At 43.6% G+C, this 16,104-nt stretch overlaps 1 protein-coding gene across 1 annotated transcript in view; it reads right to left on the reverse strand.

Moving 5' to 3' along the window:
* Nucleotides 1–8,929, reverse strand: part of Bbs2 (Bardet-Biedl syndrome 2) — a 37,700-nt gene extending 28,771 nt beyond the window's left edge. Inside the window, exon 1 of the mRNA XM_051195141.1 lies at nt 8,685–8,929. Coding sequence (XP_051051098.1) covers nt 8,685–8,801 — 117 coding nt within the window. The 5' untranslated portion in view covers nt 8,802–8,929. The remainder of the gene's footprint in view (nt 1–8,684) is intronic.
* Nucleotides 8,930–16,104: the final 7,175 nt, after the last annotated feature.

Consider the following 16,104-nt stretch of genomic DNA (forward strand, 5'->3'; position numbering starts at 1 on the left):
TTGTCAAAGGCAAAAACAATGATCACTTATCAAAAGATGCCTACAGGGATGTAATTAGCTAAATGCAGTCAGCCCTCTGGATCTACAACCACAATCGACCAACTGTGGATGAAAGTATGTGAAGCCAGGTGTGATAGCATAAAGAGGCAGGTGGATCTCAAGGCCAGCCTAGGCTACATAGCAAGATACTGGACAGTGCGCGCGCGCACACACGCATGCACACACGCACGCACACACACACACACACACACACACACATACACGCGCGCACGCACACACTTAAAGATATTCATGTAAGGCCAGGCCTGGTGCTAGACCACTTTAATCCCAGCATTTGGGAGGCAGAGGCAGGTGGGTCTCTATGAGTTCAAGGTCAGCCTGATCTACAGAGTGAGTTCCAGGACAGGCTCCAAAACTACACAGAGAAATTCTGTTTCAGAAAACAAAGTATGCTCATACACAGTTCTGTGTGTAGCCAACTTCCAGTCTGTGAATTATGGAAATCCAGCGTGCCTAGCCCTGATGTCAAAGTGAAGAGCAAGCTCCAGCTGTTGCTCCCAAGGACTGCAACGTGCTCCCCACCAGTGGGTGCAAAGGGTTCAGACTCAGCTATTTTCTCTGGTGTTAAGCACAGGAAGTTGATGATGCCAAACAGCACATGACCACAGGAACCAGAAAAGCACTTCCCTCAGTGTCTTCCACACCAACCTCTAGTAAATTCCCTTCCAAGCCCTTAAAATAGCCCATCACTTTAATGTGCTTTACAAGCTTCAAATTCATCATATAAATCAAATTCTTGAACATTGTTTCATAGTCCCTGCTGGTAAGATCGAGAATTAAAATTAGTTCCAAAGACAGAAATCCAACCGTTTTGACTATCACCAATTTGATTATGAGTGACTTCATACATCATTCAACTTCCCTGAGCTTCACCTGTGGAAATGGAGCTTAGATCAGAGATTCTCAGGTGCAGTGACACTGCAGTCATGGAGAACTGGGTGTGGTGTGGTGTCTTAAATATTAGAATGGCCTGTGGCTTCTAAGAGCCACAGTGAACAGGGACACATAGTACAAATGTGGTACTTCACTGGAGAAACTGCTTGAGATTTCAATTTTACTAATGTCTCTGCATCTCTATGGGAACCAGTAGAGACCAGAAGAATGCACTGGATCCCCTAAAGCTGGAGTTAAGGGGTTATGACTGATGATGTGGGTCCTGGGAACCAAACTCCAGTCCTCTGCAAGAGCAATGAAATTATTAGCCCCTGAGCCACTTCTCCAGCTCCCTCTCACTGAGAAAATTTGTATTATCTTAAACAAACAAACAAACCAGAAAACAAAATAGGAACACCAACTTTAAGGGATCATCAGGGTAGGATGAAAAACACTAAATTGGAATCCCTGGGCCCTAATTTTAAATGTTTCATTCCTTTGTATAAATATAGTATTAATTTTAAGTTGTTAACTACACAAATTAGTTTAGGGAAAACAACAGTGTAGTAGAAAATGGGGCCAGCAAGATAGCTGAACAGTAAGGGGGCTTGCCACCAAGCCTGCATTCGATCCCAAGGACCCACGTGGTGGGAGAGAAGGGACTCACAGAGAAGTGACGTCCTCTGACCCCCCCCATACCCACGCTGTGGCACTGCACACACACTCATATACACATACACAAATTAATTAATTTAAAATATATCCAAAAGAAGCAACCAGAAAACATGAAGAAAATGTGTGTAGCAACTGAACATCATTTAATGTTCGCATTTGTGTGATATTTACATGCTCTTGTCAACATTAATTGCACTTGGATTATACAGGGTCAGAGGATTAAGGCCCTGATTGCAAGTGACGGGCTAAATCAAGAGCCCTAGAACGCCCAGACCATGAATGGATCATCACATCACACATCGTTTTGTAATAGCTCTGACCAAAGAATTCTTAATGCTTTCTAGAAATTAGACACTGAGAGGAAACACACACACACACACACACACACACACACACACACACACACACACACACACACACAGGAAAAGAAATGAATTGTGCACCCCAGAGTCTGGAATGAGAGTTGAATTTTTGCCAAAGGCAACAAAAAAGCCCGGAGTGAGACTGATCCTGGTCCCATCTACACAGGGAAAGAGTCCCTAGGGAGGCCTCCTGTCCCTTCAACTGCATGATGAACAGACATTTCCTTCAAAGGAATGGCTGTAGATGATAACGTTGTCCTAGCTGAGACACTGGTGATCTAAATCAGCTGATCCCCCAGCTCTATAGTGAGAGAAAAAAAAAAATGTCCCTAAGAAAAAAATTACCAAGCGAGGTGACCCAAACTCAGAAAAGACTGTATGTTCTCCCTCATATGTGGATCCTAGCTTATAATGCATAAGTAAATAGATGTAAGGGGGAATAGCCTACAATTTAGAAAGGAGAGCAACAGAGAATAATATTAGATGATAAGGAAAGATAGAATACAGGCATAAAAAAACATAGTCTCATGTGAGTGAGTGTGTGTGTGAGAGAGACAGAGAGGGAGAGAGAAAGAAAGAGAGTGAGAGGGAGAGAGACAGAGAGAGATAGAGAGAGAGAGATGGACCTGTGAATTCACTTATCTGTGTGCTGAATTATCAAGAATCATTTTTACACTGCAAAAGATCCCAGCATGTATTCGTCCTTTGAGGCCATGACTGGGCTTGCTTTGAACTCCACTGCCATTAGTGCAGTAAGAACAAGACATGACTAGTCACTGAGTTTATCTGTTGCAATGGCCCATCTAGAAAACGTCCTTTTTTGTTGGTATTTTTTGTTGTTGTAACCTGAAATCCCCCCCCTTTTTACTTTTACTTAAAGCTACTTCAGAACAATTTTATTAGTGTTATTTAATATGTAAACTATATTGCTATACATAAAGTAAGAAACAAAACAAAATCCCCCAAGAAACTTCTTTCTAAAGTATCCTTGTCAGAACTGGTGTAAAGACCCTACCCTTGAAGACCACATTTACATATGTCATCAAACATGGAGAAGTCAAGCTGTTGCCCAATGAGGAGCTTCACCCCTACTGTCTAGCATTCATGGAACTGGATAGTAAGTATTCTGCAAAATACCAGAGGAGAAACATAATCACCAAGCTAGTTACAAACTGTGATCTACAAAGGAGACCTGCCTGCAAGATACTCCACCGCAATAGTGGCACAAAACACTGTGGGGGTAACCCACCACCCTCTGACTGAATTTAAGGCTGACTCCATGAGATGGAAGCCGCGCCCAACACTGCTCAAGTGGCCAAAAACCTGAGACTGGATAGGCCAAGCCTAAGGCAGTGGTTCTCAACCTATGGGTCACAAGGGTCACATATCAGACTATTTATATTACAGTTCACAGCAGTAAAAAAAAAAAAATAACAGTAATGAAGTAGCAACGAAAATAATGTTATGGTTGGGGGTCACCACAACATGAGGAACTGTATTAGAGGGCCACAGCATCAGGAAGGTTGAGAACCACTGGTCTAAGGGAAAACAGAAATACTATTGTTCTGTCCAAGGAACATAATGATAAAATGACTCCTGTGATATTCTGCCATATCAATAGATCAGTGCCTCACTCAGCCATCCTCAGAGAAGCTTCTTCTTGCACAAGATGGGAACAAATACTACTAACTCACAACTAGACAACAAGGAGAGACAGAGAAATTTTGGAACACTCAGCCCCAAGTGGGACATCTTCATCAAATCCTCCCCTCAGGGCCCAGGCAGCTACACAGAAGAGGAAGCAAAAAGCTTGTTAACAGCCAAAGGGGATGAATGACTGCAAAGACATGGTGTCCTCCAGATACAACAGACTGATACATATGTGAATTCAGAGACTGTGGCAGCATGTACATGGCCTGAACAAGTTCAGCCAGATGGGTTTCTATGCTCAGAGCAGGGGGAAGTGGACACAGGCCCCCACCCCTAACCAAGAAGCTATTTGTCTGCAATTGGTACCCACTTGAAAGAGGGAAAAAAAAAAAAAAACTTTTCTCCAATGGAGTCTCACTGGGCATATTAACCACACTTCAATGAAGACCCATGTGCAGGAGATGGTTAACACAAAACAAACTCGCTGGTATTTTTTGCAGACTTTTTGTTTCATATTGCTTTGTGTGGTTAAAATCTTACTAGTTTTGTTTTGTTTCTATATTTTGGTGTGTGTGTGTGTGTGTGTGTGTGTGTGTGTGTGTGTGTATAATACGCTTGTTTTTAAGGAGGGAGACATGGAGTAGGGAGGTGGGGAAGATCTGTGAGGAGTTTGGAGAGGAAGAAAGTATTATCAGAATATATAGTATGAATTTTTTTCAATAAATAAAACATCCTTGTCAGGCAGCATCAGGGTCTGAATGTAATGATGAAGCTGTGTCTCTCACAATGCAGCACCAGTGGGCAGAGCAGGCTTGGGTGTCACCTGGGAATGTCTGTTCTCTGTTTATCCTCTGCTTATTGCAGTGCTGAGGATTCACATGCTAGGCAAGCCCTTTACCAGTGAGCTACATCCTAGCCCTTTTTCATTTCTGAGACAGGGTCTTGCTCTATAGCCCAGGCCAATCTTCAGCTTGCAGCCCTGTCTCTGCCTACTGAGTAGCTAATACAAGCCTGGGCTAACAGGCTTGGCTACAATGTGTTTTTCTAGGGGTTTGTGTAGTTGGTTGTTTGGTCTGAGTTTTGGTTTTATATTTAGTTGACTCAGAGGGGTCTCTAACTTTGGATGATCCTCCTGTCTCTGCCTCCAAGTGTACTGGCATATACTGCCACACCCAGTTGGAATGCTTGTTTTTAAGAAATATGTTTACATTTTATATGGGTCATAAAATGTTACTAATTTTTAAAAACCTACTTTGTGTGTGTATATGCAGACACGAATATGAAGATCAAAGGACAATTTGTGGATTTCATTCTCTCCTTCCACCGTGTGAGGGATCAAACCTGTACCTGTTGAACCACTTCACCAGTGAAGCAATTTCACAGTTTGGTTCTCATCTTGGCAGATGAGAACACCATTGTGACCGGTCCAGTAGGGCTTTCCCAGTCGTTTCTGCTCAGTATTGTAAGTGGCTGATTTGATAATGTTACCCTTCTTTGCTCTCTTGGTCAGGCTACTCCAGTCATTTCTGCTAGATGTTATGAGCTCCTGGTTTGATGTGTTTTGCTATTTACCTGCTGTTTCTACCTATCGGCTGTCTACTAGTTTTCTATTTTGCTTGCTACATGCTTTAATTTACTCCTTTCAATCTGAATGTGACTATAATCCATCATTCTCTGCACAAAACAGAACAAAAACCAAACAAACAACAACAAAAACACAGAAAAACAAGGCCCCAGGCTATCTCCTGGCCTTGGCCATTTCATTCCGGCCCTATAATCTCCTTGTGTTCTGGTGCACACCAAGACCCTTGCACTGACTAATGCTTCTGCCTACAAATCAGTCAGCCCACATGGCTACTAGCTTGTTTTGTTTCCTTCAAAATTTTCCAGAGGCCTGTCTGATCACCCTCTCTCAATAATTTTCTTAGTATTCTTTTCTCTTAAGAACCACACACACACACACACACACACACACACACACACACACACACACTGTTAACTGTCTGGGTACTCTCAAATGTAAGCTCCAGAGGTGAAACTCCATTTACCACAGTATCTGCAGAGTTAAGTGCCCAGTGCACAGAGTAAGGCCTCAAATTAGGGGCTAGGGCAGTGGTTTTCAACCTTCTCGAAGCTGCAACCCTTTAGTACAGTCCTTCATGTTGTGCTGACCCCCAACCATAAAATTATTTCATTGCTACTTCATAACTGTAATTTTGCTACTGCTATGAGTTGTAATGAGGATATCTGATATGAGACCCACAAAGGGGTCATGACCCACATGTTGAAAAACCCTGGTAACACCAATGGGATAGCTTCAACCTGTTATATTGCTGCTGTGTCATGAATATGCATATGCAAATGTGAATCTGTTCTGAATGTTTATCAATGCCTGAGGCAGGGGCAGCACTGGAGATTGAACCTAGGGTGTTGAGTATGTTAGGCAAGCTGAGTTACACTGAGTTACATCATCAGCCTTTTTAATTTTGTCTCATTGCATGATTTTCTTGGGTGTATGTTCAAGCTCCATGGCACACAAAGGGAAGTCAGACAACAACTTACAAGATTCAGTTCTCTTTCCACTATGTGCTCCTAGGTTAGAACTCAGGTCATCAGGCTTGGCAGTAGGTGCCTGTACCCAATGAGGAATCTCCCTACCCTCTCCCCTTTTCTAAATTTTAATTTTGAGATTGTGTCTCCCTGTGTAGCTCAGGCAAGAAGGGTGGTTTTGTGTGTCAACTTGACACAAGCTAGAGTCATCAGAGGAAGGAGCCTCCGCTGAGGAAATGCCTCCTTGAGATCCAGCTGCAAGGCATTTCCTCATTTAGTTATCAACGGGGAAGGACCCAGCCCATTGTGTGTGGTGCCCTCCCTGGGCTGCTGGTCCTAGGTTCTATAAGAAAGCAGGCTGAGCAAGCCATGAGAAGCAAGCCAGTAAGCAGCTCCCCTCCATGACCTCTGCATCAGCTCCTGCCTCTGGAGATCCTGCCTTGTGTAAAGTCCTGTCCTGATTTCCTTCAATGATGATCAATGCTGAAATGTAAACCAAATAAACCCTTTCCTCCTCAATTTGCTTTGTGGTCTGGGCATTTTGTTGCTGCTATACAAACCCTAAGATAGCAGGCTAGCTTTGAGTTTATGATCCCAACCTCCTGAGTAGCTGGAATAACAAGTGTGTACTTGAAAGACCAAAAAGTGAAGTTAAATGAAGGACTGTCTGACCTGGAAAGCTAACCAATATCTGTTCCTTGGAATTTGCTAGCTTCCTCTCACCAGGCCCTGAGATGACAAGAATTCACACTGCCCCTCCTTTCTGCTCCTCCTTTCCTGTGAGTCAACAGGTGGTAAATAGGGTCCTTAGGAAACAAAGAGATAGCTGTAACTCTGGTTTGCCCAGACAAAATTAATTAGCACACCCTGAGGCCCTAAGGTCTGCTGACCCTAATAGCAGACCATCTGGCCTCCAAGGGTCACGTACTCAATGGACAGAGGGTCCCACCCCCTCCCTAAGCTTGTGGGTTTGCCTTTAAAAACACCTGGGCCCAGGGGAGGGGGCTTCTCTCTAGCCTGCATGCTGGAGGAGCCCGTTTGCGCAAACGTTTCCTGTTCATTAAAGCCTCTTGCGTTTTGCAGCAACTGGACTGGACATTGAGTTCTTGGGGTATCGACCGAACCTGGAAGACTCCTCATTCTGAGGGTCTTACATACTACTACATCAGGTTTGTTAGTTCCTCTTAACCACAGCATCACATATTGGACCCAATGCTCAGCACTTTACTTCATCATAACAGTTAATGAAATCATAACCCACTTGCAAGAATCATTACACTCCAGCCATGTATTCCAAGACATAGCATATAAAACAGCATACAACATACATGGAAGTGCCTTGAAAACTCATTCCACAAGAGTTGACAACCATGCTGGGTCCAACAAAATGCTTTCAATCTCACTTCCACAACTTTTTTTCTTTTTCCAAACTGGGCCTCGCTCTATAGCACAAGCTGATCTCAAATGGTGGCAATCCTCCTGCCTCGGTCTCTTGTACTGGGATTACAGGTGTGAGCTACCCCATATAGCTTCCTTTCCAGAACTTTCTGCTTGAGCAATCTCAGATACTAAATTAAACCTTTCTGAACTATTTCTAATCAGTAAAGTTGTAATAACAACAAAAAAATGACAGCAGCTAACAATTAGTGACTACCACCCATACATCATATTGTTGCTGTTATTGGTTCAATACTGAAGGTTATGAAATTAATTTCATAAAGCAAGAATCCACTGGGCCTATGCTACACTAGTACTTTTGGCCTTGTAGCACTAATGCTGAGAAAATAAATGTATAAGGCTTTGTGCTTGTTGGAATTGCATGTTTGAGGTCCCTGTAGTCCTTGTATTTCGTGCATGCCTCTATCTAAGGCCTTGATCTGCCTTATTTAACAAACGCTAATATCTACATTGGGCACTTCTTGCATGCTAGATTTTGGGGATTTAGAGATGAGGTCAATACTTTTAGAAATCATATAGACATATCAAATGTAAATATGAATGTTTGTTAAATGACCTTTTGTCTCTGTGACTATGACACCTACCCCAGTCTGTGGTTCATAGTAACCACTTAGTAAATACTTAAATTATTGGGGGGGGGTAATCTGAATGTACATGTTCAAGGACCAAAAGTGCAATCTGCATTTGACGTTGGGATTTGTGTAGTCGTCCCTCCCTCTTCCCTGTAAAGAGACAAATGTGGAAGAAACTCCATATGGCAAGCAGAAGCTCTGAGCAGGAAATTTGGAGTCAGCACCACTGCTAATCCTGGCCAAGCTGTCCTCCTCCGTGGGCCTTCTCTTCCCTAAGCTCCTGATCTGTTCTCAATATTGTCCAACACTAAGAACCTGGCCATAAGAAACGTCACACTCTGAAGCTGTTCCTCTGAAACCCCCATATTGATAGGACTGAGGCCAAAGACAGCAGCGACTGGTTGCTAGGCAATGCAGACTGGGGGGCGGGGCACCGTGAAAGGCGGGATCTGGACGCCGGCGGAGTTAGGGTGGGACCGGTTACCTTGCCCGCTTGGGTGGCAGCCGCCAAGCAAGGGTGAGTCCCGTCGTATCGCCCTATGGCCACCATGCGGGGGCTGATTTTGTGGCGCAGTTTCAGGGTGAACACGGGCAGCAGCATGATGGCGGCAACTGGGGGGCGGAAGGCAGGCGCCCGACGCAGGCGCAATGCAGAGAGCCTAGCAGACCGGTCGTTTGGCAGTGGGTGATGGGTGCAAGGAACAAGCACGCTGGACACCCGAACGCTCCAGGGCCCGCGCCCGGAGCGCGTAGGAGCAATACCCAGGTCGCGGATTCCCTCTGCGCCTGCGCGAACCCGTCCCCGCTGAAGAGCTGCGCAGGCCTGGGCTACCTCCTGCGACTGCGCAGTGGGCGTCACGGCGGTTGAACCTCGCTTTCTGGGTGGATGCAGGCTGGTGTTGCAAATTAGTGTCAGATGCAAACCCGCCTTGGCGTCTGGGGTGCCTGAGCCAGTACCTCCCCAGGATTCTCTCCAGCACGTCAGCCAAGCTGCACCCCTTAGATCCCACGCTCTTTCAACAACTAATGGTTTTAGCCGGCGGATGGCTCAGTGGGTGAAGATGTTTGATGCCAAGCCTCATGACCTGAGTTAGAAGCAGAAAACCAGCTCCACGTACACGCATGATAAATAAAATATAATATTAAAAAAGAAATAACGCTTAAGTGCCTAATGTGTCCCTTTCTTTAGCTGTTACGTCCAGGCAAATGGCAAGAGTAACCTGAAAACAGTCCTCACCAAAATAAATAAATAAATAAATAAATAAATAAATAAATAAGTGTTTTCAACTCACGGTTAAATATTTTAGGTTTAGGCGGTGAATGTACTGCAGAAGAGAAAAATGCGAAGTTCGGGGACCTTGGAAGAGGAGGATCACTTCCCTCCCAAGTCCAGTTAAGGATTAGCTGAGAGTCAAGAATGCCAGCACAATTAACATTTGTTTTGGAGGTTTCCTACCGTCAGATAAACACTCCCTTTATGTAAAGATAACTTCAACTAAGAATGCTGAAGTCCTGAACGTGCATGGCCCTTCTCCTTTCCCACATGTAGAACAGCGAAAAACCGTTAAATAAATGAGTCTTGAGTCCGGTGTACATCCTTATGATATGTGGGTCTATCATCAGAGTGCAAACCCTACTCAAGGCACCCCTGAAGTCACCTTTTAATTCATTTATCAAAACAAGAGGGGAAAGAAGGACCGGTAGGCATGGGTGGGCAGTAATAGGGAGGATAGGAGAAAGGAGCAAGCAGGTGAGAAGGATCAACCAAACCGAATATGAATGAAAATGTCAAAACGAAACCTGCTACTTTGTAAGCTAGTTTTTAAAATAGAGAAAGGGAGAATTCTTAGCCACTCATTGAGGTGTAACTTGGGAGCTGCCAAGTATCTTGTGTGGCTGATGATACTATACTTAAGTGGGATTCTCCTTTCAAACCCCACATCCAAGCTCTTGGCTGTGTATTATTCCTTCCCTGAGCACCTCTATAAAACTACTCCCCCCCCACCCCCACCATGCTTAAGCTATGCTGAAGTTATATATCATTGTGTGTGTGTGGGGGGGGTAGAACAACATGGGTTCTAGTGACCAAACTCACACCATCAGGCATGTGCTTTTAGCTGCTGAGCCGTCTTGCTGACCAAAATCTGAATAATCATCAACTGTGCTTGAAACTGTTTGGCCCTGGGATTCTTTTCTGCAATAAAATCAAGAATCCCATTTTCACTTGAAAGGAGGCCTCTAGAAACAAGTGTCCAGGCTGCTACAGGTGGCAGAGGAGAGCTGTGTTTCTGGCTCACACCTCACGTCTAGTGGCAAAAGGTAACCTTTTTGGCAAACAGTCTTTACAGATCTAAGTTAAAGAGCTTGAAATGAGGTCATCCTGCACTAGAGTGGCCCCTAATTCTAATGATATGTATCCTTTTAAGAGGGAGAGAAGACAGAAAGAGCCACAGGCAGCAATTGAAGTTGCTACTCGAAACTGAAGATGCCTGAAGGCTCCAGAAGCTTGGACTTCTTCCCTAGAATGTTCAGAGGAAACATTCTCCTATTAATATCTTGATTTCAGACTTCTGCCTACACATATGTGAGGAAATAACCTTGTTTTAAGGCAGAAATGACTGGGAATGGGGGATTGCTTGGGAACGACTGGTATATTTTAAAATACATGCAAAATTGAAGAGTTGGAACCATTCATTCCACACACATTTTTGGGAGCCTACAGTGTGTGTGACACTCTTCCAGACAATAGCAATAAAAGATGAGTCTTTTCACTCATGGAACCAACACAGGAGTCAGAGAAAACAAGAAATGAACAGTCACTAGGACAGGCACCACAGGAAGGTTGGGAGAAGGGCAGGTGAAGGATTGGTAAGGTTGTAGGGAAGACACCTCCCTGAGAAAATGACATTTAGGCAAAGAATTAAAGTCAGTTGAGGAGCCAGCTTCCAGGGAGAAGTTCCAGCAGAGAAAATGCAAGTTCTAAAGCCTGGAGGGCTCATCTAGCTGCCTTCTGGAATAAATATTTGCCAAGGAAAAATGTGATGAGCAGCCACCACTGTAGAAGACTGGAGAGCAGGCAAAGGGGACAGAGAATCAGGAGGATGTGGGCCTGGTAGGAAGGTTGACAGAGCTGCTGGGAGCAAATGGACAACTGGAAGGCACTGCAGTGAGTGTTGAAAGATGAGCCCAAACTCTCCCTGATGTTTGCATTTTGTAGAGTTCTATGAGTGAACATTTTTCTTTTCAAGTCTGTTGCAATTGCTCTTCCTAACATGACATTAAAATCCCCCAGCAAATGCATGACTAACAATTTATTGAACATTATCTAAAAGCAATCCTAAGTACTTTATGTGAATCACATTGTTTAGTCCTACCATAACTAACCCTATGAGGTAGGTACTGTTATGCTGTTTCATAGACAACAAAAATCTTACCTTGTCTCTTTATATATCTTTATTGGTTCCCAATTGCCAGCCACAGTCTGAGGTCTCTAACTGATCACAGGAAGGTCTTCAAAGGTGGGCCACTAATTTCTGTAGCCTCAACTTCTGTCTCTTATTTCAGACCCCATGCCTTCTTGGATGCTCCTAGTTTCCCTGCCCATTTCATGCCTCTGCCTGGAATGTTTTTTCTCTCATTCATAACCCATCTCTTCCTCTTGTAATTCCTTCAAGAATCAGCAGCTCTTCCAAGGAGACTCTTGTCTTTTCAGGTCAGTGACCACTCTGGACTTGAGATCCTAGGACTTTCACAGACAACAGCGACAGTGGGTTGTAATGGAGAGTGGATTAGTTTATGAACCCTGACAGCTGCAGACACATCTTATAGTTTTCTTCCCTCAGTCACTAGTGGAGACGTGGACCTGTTGTTTTACCCTAACAGTATACTGATGAGAGATGTCATTCTGTGAATATGTTTCTCATATTGGTTAATAAATAAAGCACTGTTGGCCAATAGGAAAGCAAGATAGGTGGGACCAGGAGACAAAGAGGATTTGGGGAGAGGTAGGAAGAGAGTCAACATGTAGGATCAAGAGAGCAGAAGTCCAGACCCTCTCTCTGGTAAGATAAGACCATATGGAAACACTTAGATTAGTAGAAATTGATTAAAATATTTAAGACAGAGCTAGCCAATAAGAAATGCTAGTAACAGACCAACAGATTTATATCTAATACAGTGCCTCTGTGTGTTATTTGGGGTTGATGCAGCTATGGGACCAGGCAGACGGGAAAACTACTCATAACAGTATACTCTCTTTTTGTTTGTTTTGTGGGATTTTCTTTTTATATTTATTTATTTATTTCTGAGACAGGGACTCACTATGTAGGCCTAGCTGTCCTGGAATTCATTATGTAGACCAGGCTGGCTTCAAACTCAGATACCTGCCTGCCTCTGCCTCCTAAGTGTTGGGATTAAAGGCCTGTTCCACTAAAGCCAGCTCTAATACTCACTCTTATTGACCTTTCTCTGTTTGTCAAGTGCTGGCACACACTATTTAAGTTACTGGTTCTCATGGCCTCTCTTGAAGGGAGGGACTGTCTTCATCCCTGTTTACAAGGGAGGAAATTGAGTCTTGGAGGTTTTGTAACTGAAGCCCTCAATCGTGTGGCTGGTAAGTTACAGAATGACTATAGCAAACTCAGGCAGACAGGCTCCAGAGCCTGCGAGCACCTAAGGTCCACACATGCAGACTGAAGCTGTGAACTTCATTGAGTACCAGTGTCTTCATCTGAAAAGAGGATGGGTAATAGTGCCATGTGTGAGGAGAGTCACAAGACTCAGATGAACTGAAAGATCTTGTCCTGGTTAACTCTGTTTGTTTTGTCATTTGGAACATGCTAGGATCATCCAGTAAGAGGCAACCTTAATGAGAAATCACCTCCATCAAATTGGCCTGTAGGCAAGCCTATGGGGAGATTTTAATGATTGATGTGTGAGGGCCCAAGCACACTGTGGGTGGTGCTACACCTGGGCAGGTGGTCCTGAATTGTATAAAAAAGCAGGAGCTCTGGATTCCCTCAATGACAATGACCCAGAATATGTAAACAAAATACACCTTCTCCTCCCCAAGATGCTTTTGGTCAAGGCTTTCATCACAGTGAAAGAAAGCAAACCAAAATGGTACTTAAGCCAATGCCTGGTGCTTAAAGGGGGCTCCAGAAATAGCCACTGATATTATGTCTAAGAGACAGTTACCTGACTGGGTGGAGTGTCCATGGTAATAAATTCAGCTTCTTTCTTCTTTTCTCTTTTTAGCAGATGGTATTGTGCCTCTTTTCTTTTCAGCCCTAGGTTTGGAAAGCCAGACTAGCTAGTCAAGTTGTACGAGGCGAGCTCAGGGTCAAAGTATAAGATCTTAACTAATGGGAAAGGGCAAGGGGGCCTTAGGCAGCTCCTTTGAGTTTGCACAGCATCTCCACTAGAGGGTGCACAGGGGTAAAAAATAGATTTGGGATTTAAACCAAGAGGAGGCAGGGTGAGAGGACCTGCAAGACAGGAGGCTTCCAATAGTAGCAAAGCTTGCTCCTCAAGGCCTGATGGGGCTGGAGAACAATACTGAAACTCACAAAGTACATGCCAAGGAGGACCAGCTGCAGAAGGACTTATATTTTGCTTTGGTCTTTGAGATGGCTTTGAATTCTTGGCACTCTTCTTGCCTTGGCCTCCCCTTAAATAATAGTGTGAAGACAGAGGCTCTCTGGGGGATAGTCCATGCCTCTTTCCATTCCTGTTGCCATATAGCCTGACTGTAAAAGAGCATAGCATCCCCATACTCTTTAAGATGAGCGGACATTCCTCAGTCCATGGAAGGAAAGAGTAAATTAAAAACAAACAAACAAACAAACTGGTAAAAGTTCAAAGGAAAACAAACAAGGGGCCAAGCGAGGTGGTGCACACATTCCATCCCAACACTGGCTGCAGAAGCAGGTGGACCTCTGAGAGTTTCAGGTCAGCCTGCTCTGCAGAGCGAGTTCCAGAGCAGCAAAGGCTGTTTAGAGAGACCCTGTTTCATAAACAAGCAAAAGCAAACAATGAAGGTCACCCAGAAGAAAACACAGAGGACCGGATATAAATGGTGCACACTTATAATGCTAGCACTTGGAAGGTGGAGGCAAGAAGGTCCAGAGTTCAAGGTAATGCTTAGTTATATGACTGGCATTAAGCTGCTACATATTCAAAACATGCATTTCAGAACGAGGCTGCTTCTTTCTCTACGTGAGTTTTTGGGACTCACAGCCATAGAACTGTAACAGACACTGAGGTAAGAGGCTGAAAAGTGAGGGCATACTTGTAGGACAGCCTCCTGTCTGCACTGATGTTAGGGCTCAAAGATGTTATTTTGGGACTGGAGAGAGAGAACTCATTGGTTAAAAGCATTTGCTGTTCAATTTCTAATACTGACATGGCAGCTCACAACCATCTGTATCTCTGGGTCTGGGGGATCCAATGCCCTCTTCAGGCCTCTGGGGACACTGCATGCATGTAGGGCACAGACTACATACAGACAAATCACAGAGATGCACAAAAAAATTTTTAAATAAATAAGGGCAAAAGAATGACTCAGTTGTTAAGAGCATATTTTTTTGGGGGGGTCCGATTCCCAGAATTCACATGGTTGCTCACAGCCATCTGTAACTCCAGTTCCAGGGGCTCCAATGTCCTCTTTGGTATTCCCTGAGTACCAGACATACTCAGATATGCATGCAAGCAAAACACCCATACACATAAAATAGATATCAATAATATTTTTAAAATAAGTAATTATTAAAGATGAACTCTCCAATATGTTAGCCATGGGTCTTGCAGCTATTGAAAATTTGATATGTGAGTGATTTGAATTATACCATATGCAAATGTAAAATATACTTATTTTTGTTTTTGTGTTTTGTTGTTATGTTCATTTGTTTTTTGAGACAGGGTCTCTCTACATAACCCTGGCTTCCCTGGAACTCTCTATGTAGACTTGGTTGCCTTTGCACTCACAGAGGTCCACCTGCCTCTATGTCTGGAGTGCTGGGATCAAAGATGTGTGCCACCACCACTGGACATCCTCTGCTTTCTAAAGAGATAGTATGACAGTTTAAACCAGCTAAATCAAGAGGATACCAAGTTTAAGGTGGAGGGGACCCTATCTAAAAAAAAAAAAAAAAAAAAAAAAAAAAAGCCACACAGCAAGGACTGGAGTGATGGGTGATGTCCTTCTGTATATGTGTTTCTCTTATTAGTTGATGAATAAAATACTGTTTGACCAATAGAGGCAGGAAGATAAGTGGGACTAGGAGATGAGGAGAATTCTGGGAAAGGTAGGCAGAGGGAGACAGGAAAGGGATGCCATGGAGGGACCAGGAAGATAGGAAGCACCAGGCATTCTCTGGTAAGATAAGGCCATGTAGAAATACATAGATTAGTAGTTATGGGTTAATAATTAAGACAGAGCTAGCCAATAAGAAGCCCTAGCCATTGGCCAATAGTTTGATAATTACTATAGCATCTCTGTGTGCTCATTTAGGGCTGTAGCAGAGGGATCTTGTGGGACAATGGTTAAAAGCAATGGCTTATCTTCCAAAGGACAACAGCTCAACTCCCAGCACCCACATGGCAGCTCACAACTGTCTGTAACTCCAGTTCCAGGGAATCTGGCATTCTCACACAAACATAAAAGCAGCCAAAACCCTAATGTACATAAAAAATGAATAAATCTTAAAAAAATAAAGAATGAGGAAAGATAAGGTAGAAATTCTAAAAGTGCAAATAAATAAGTAAATGCTTAGAATTACTGAAGAGACCAAAGAACTCCAGCGTACTTTTGCTTGGAGCATTTACATCAACATATAAATATACCATCTTTTGAATCATCTTTAAATTGCCTTAATCCTAGAACGCAGGAGGCAGAGACAAGTGAT

This window comes from Phodopus roborovskii, unplaced genomic scaffold (genome assembly GCF_943737965.1).
Source record: "Phodopus roborovskii unplaced genomic scaffold, PHOROB, whole genome shotgun sequence".
Taxonomy (NCBI): Eukaryota; Metazoa; Chordata; class Mammalia; order Rodentia; family Cricetidae; genus Phodopus; species Phodopus roborovskii.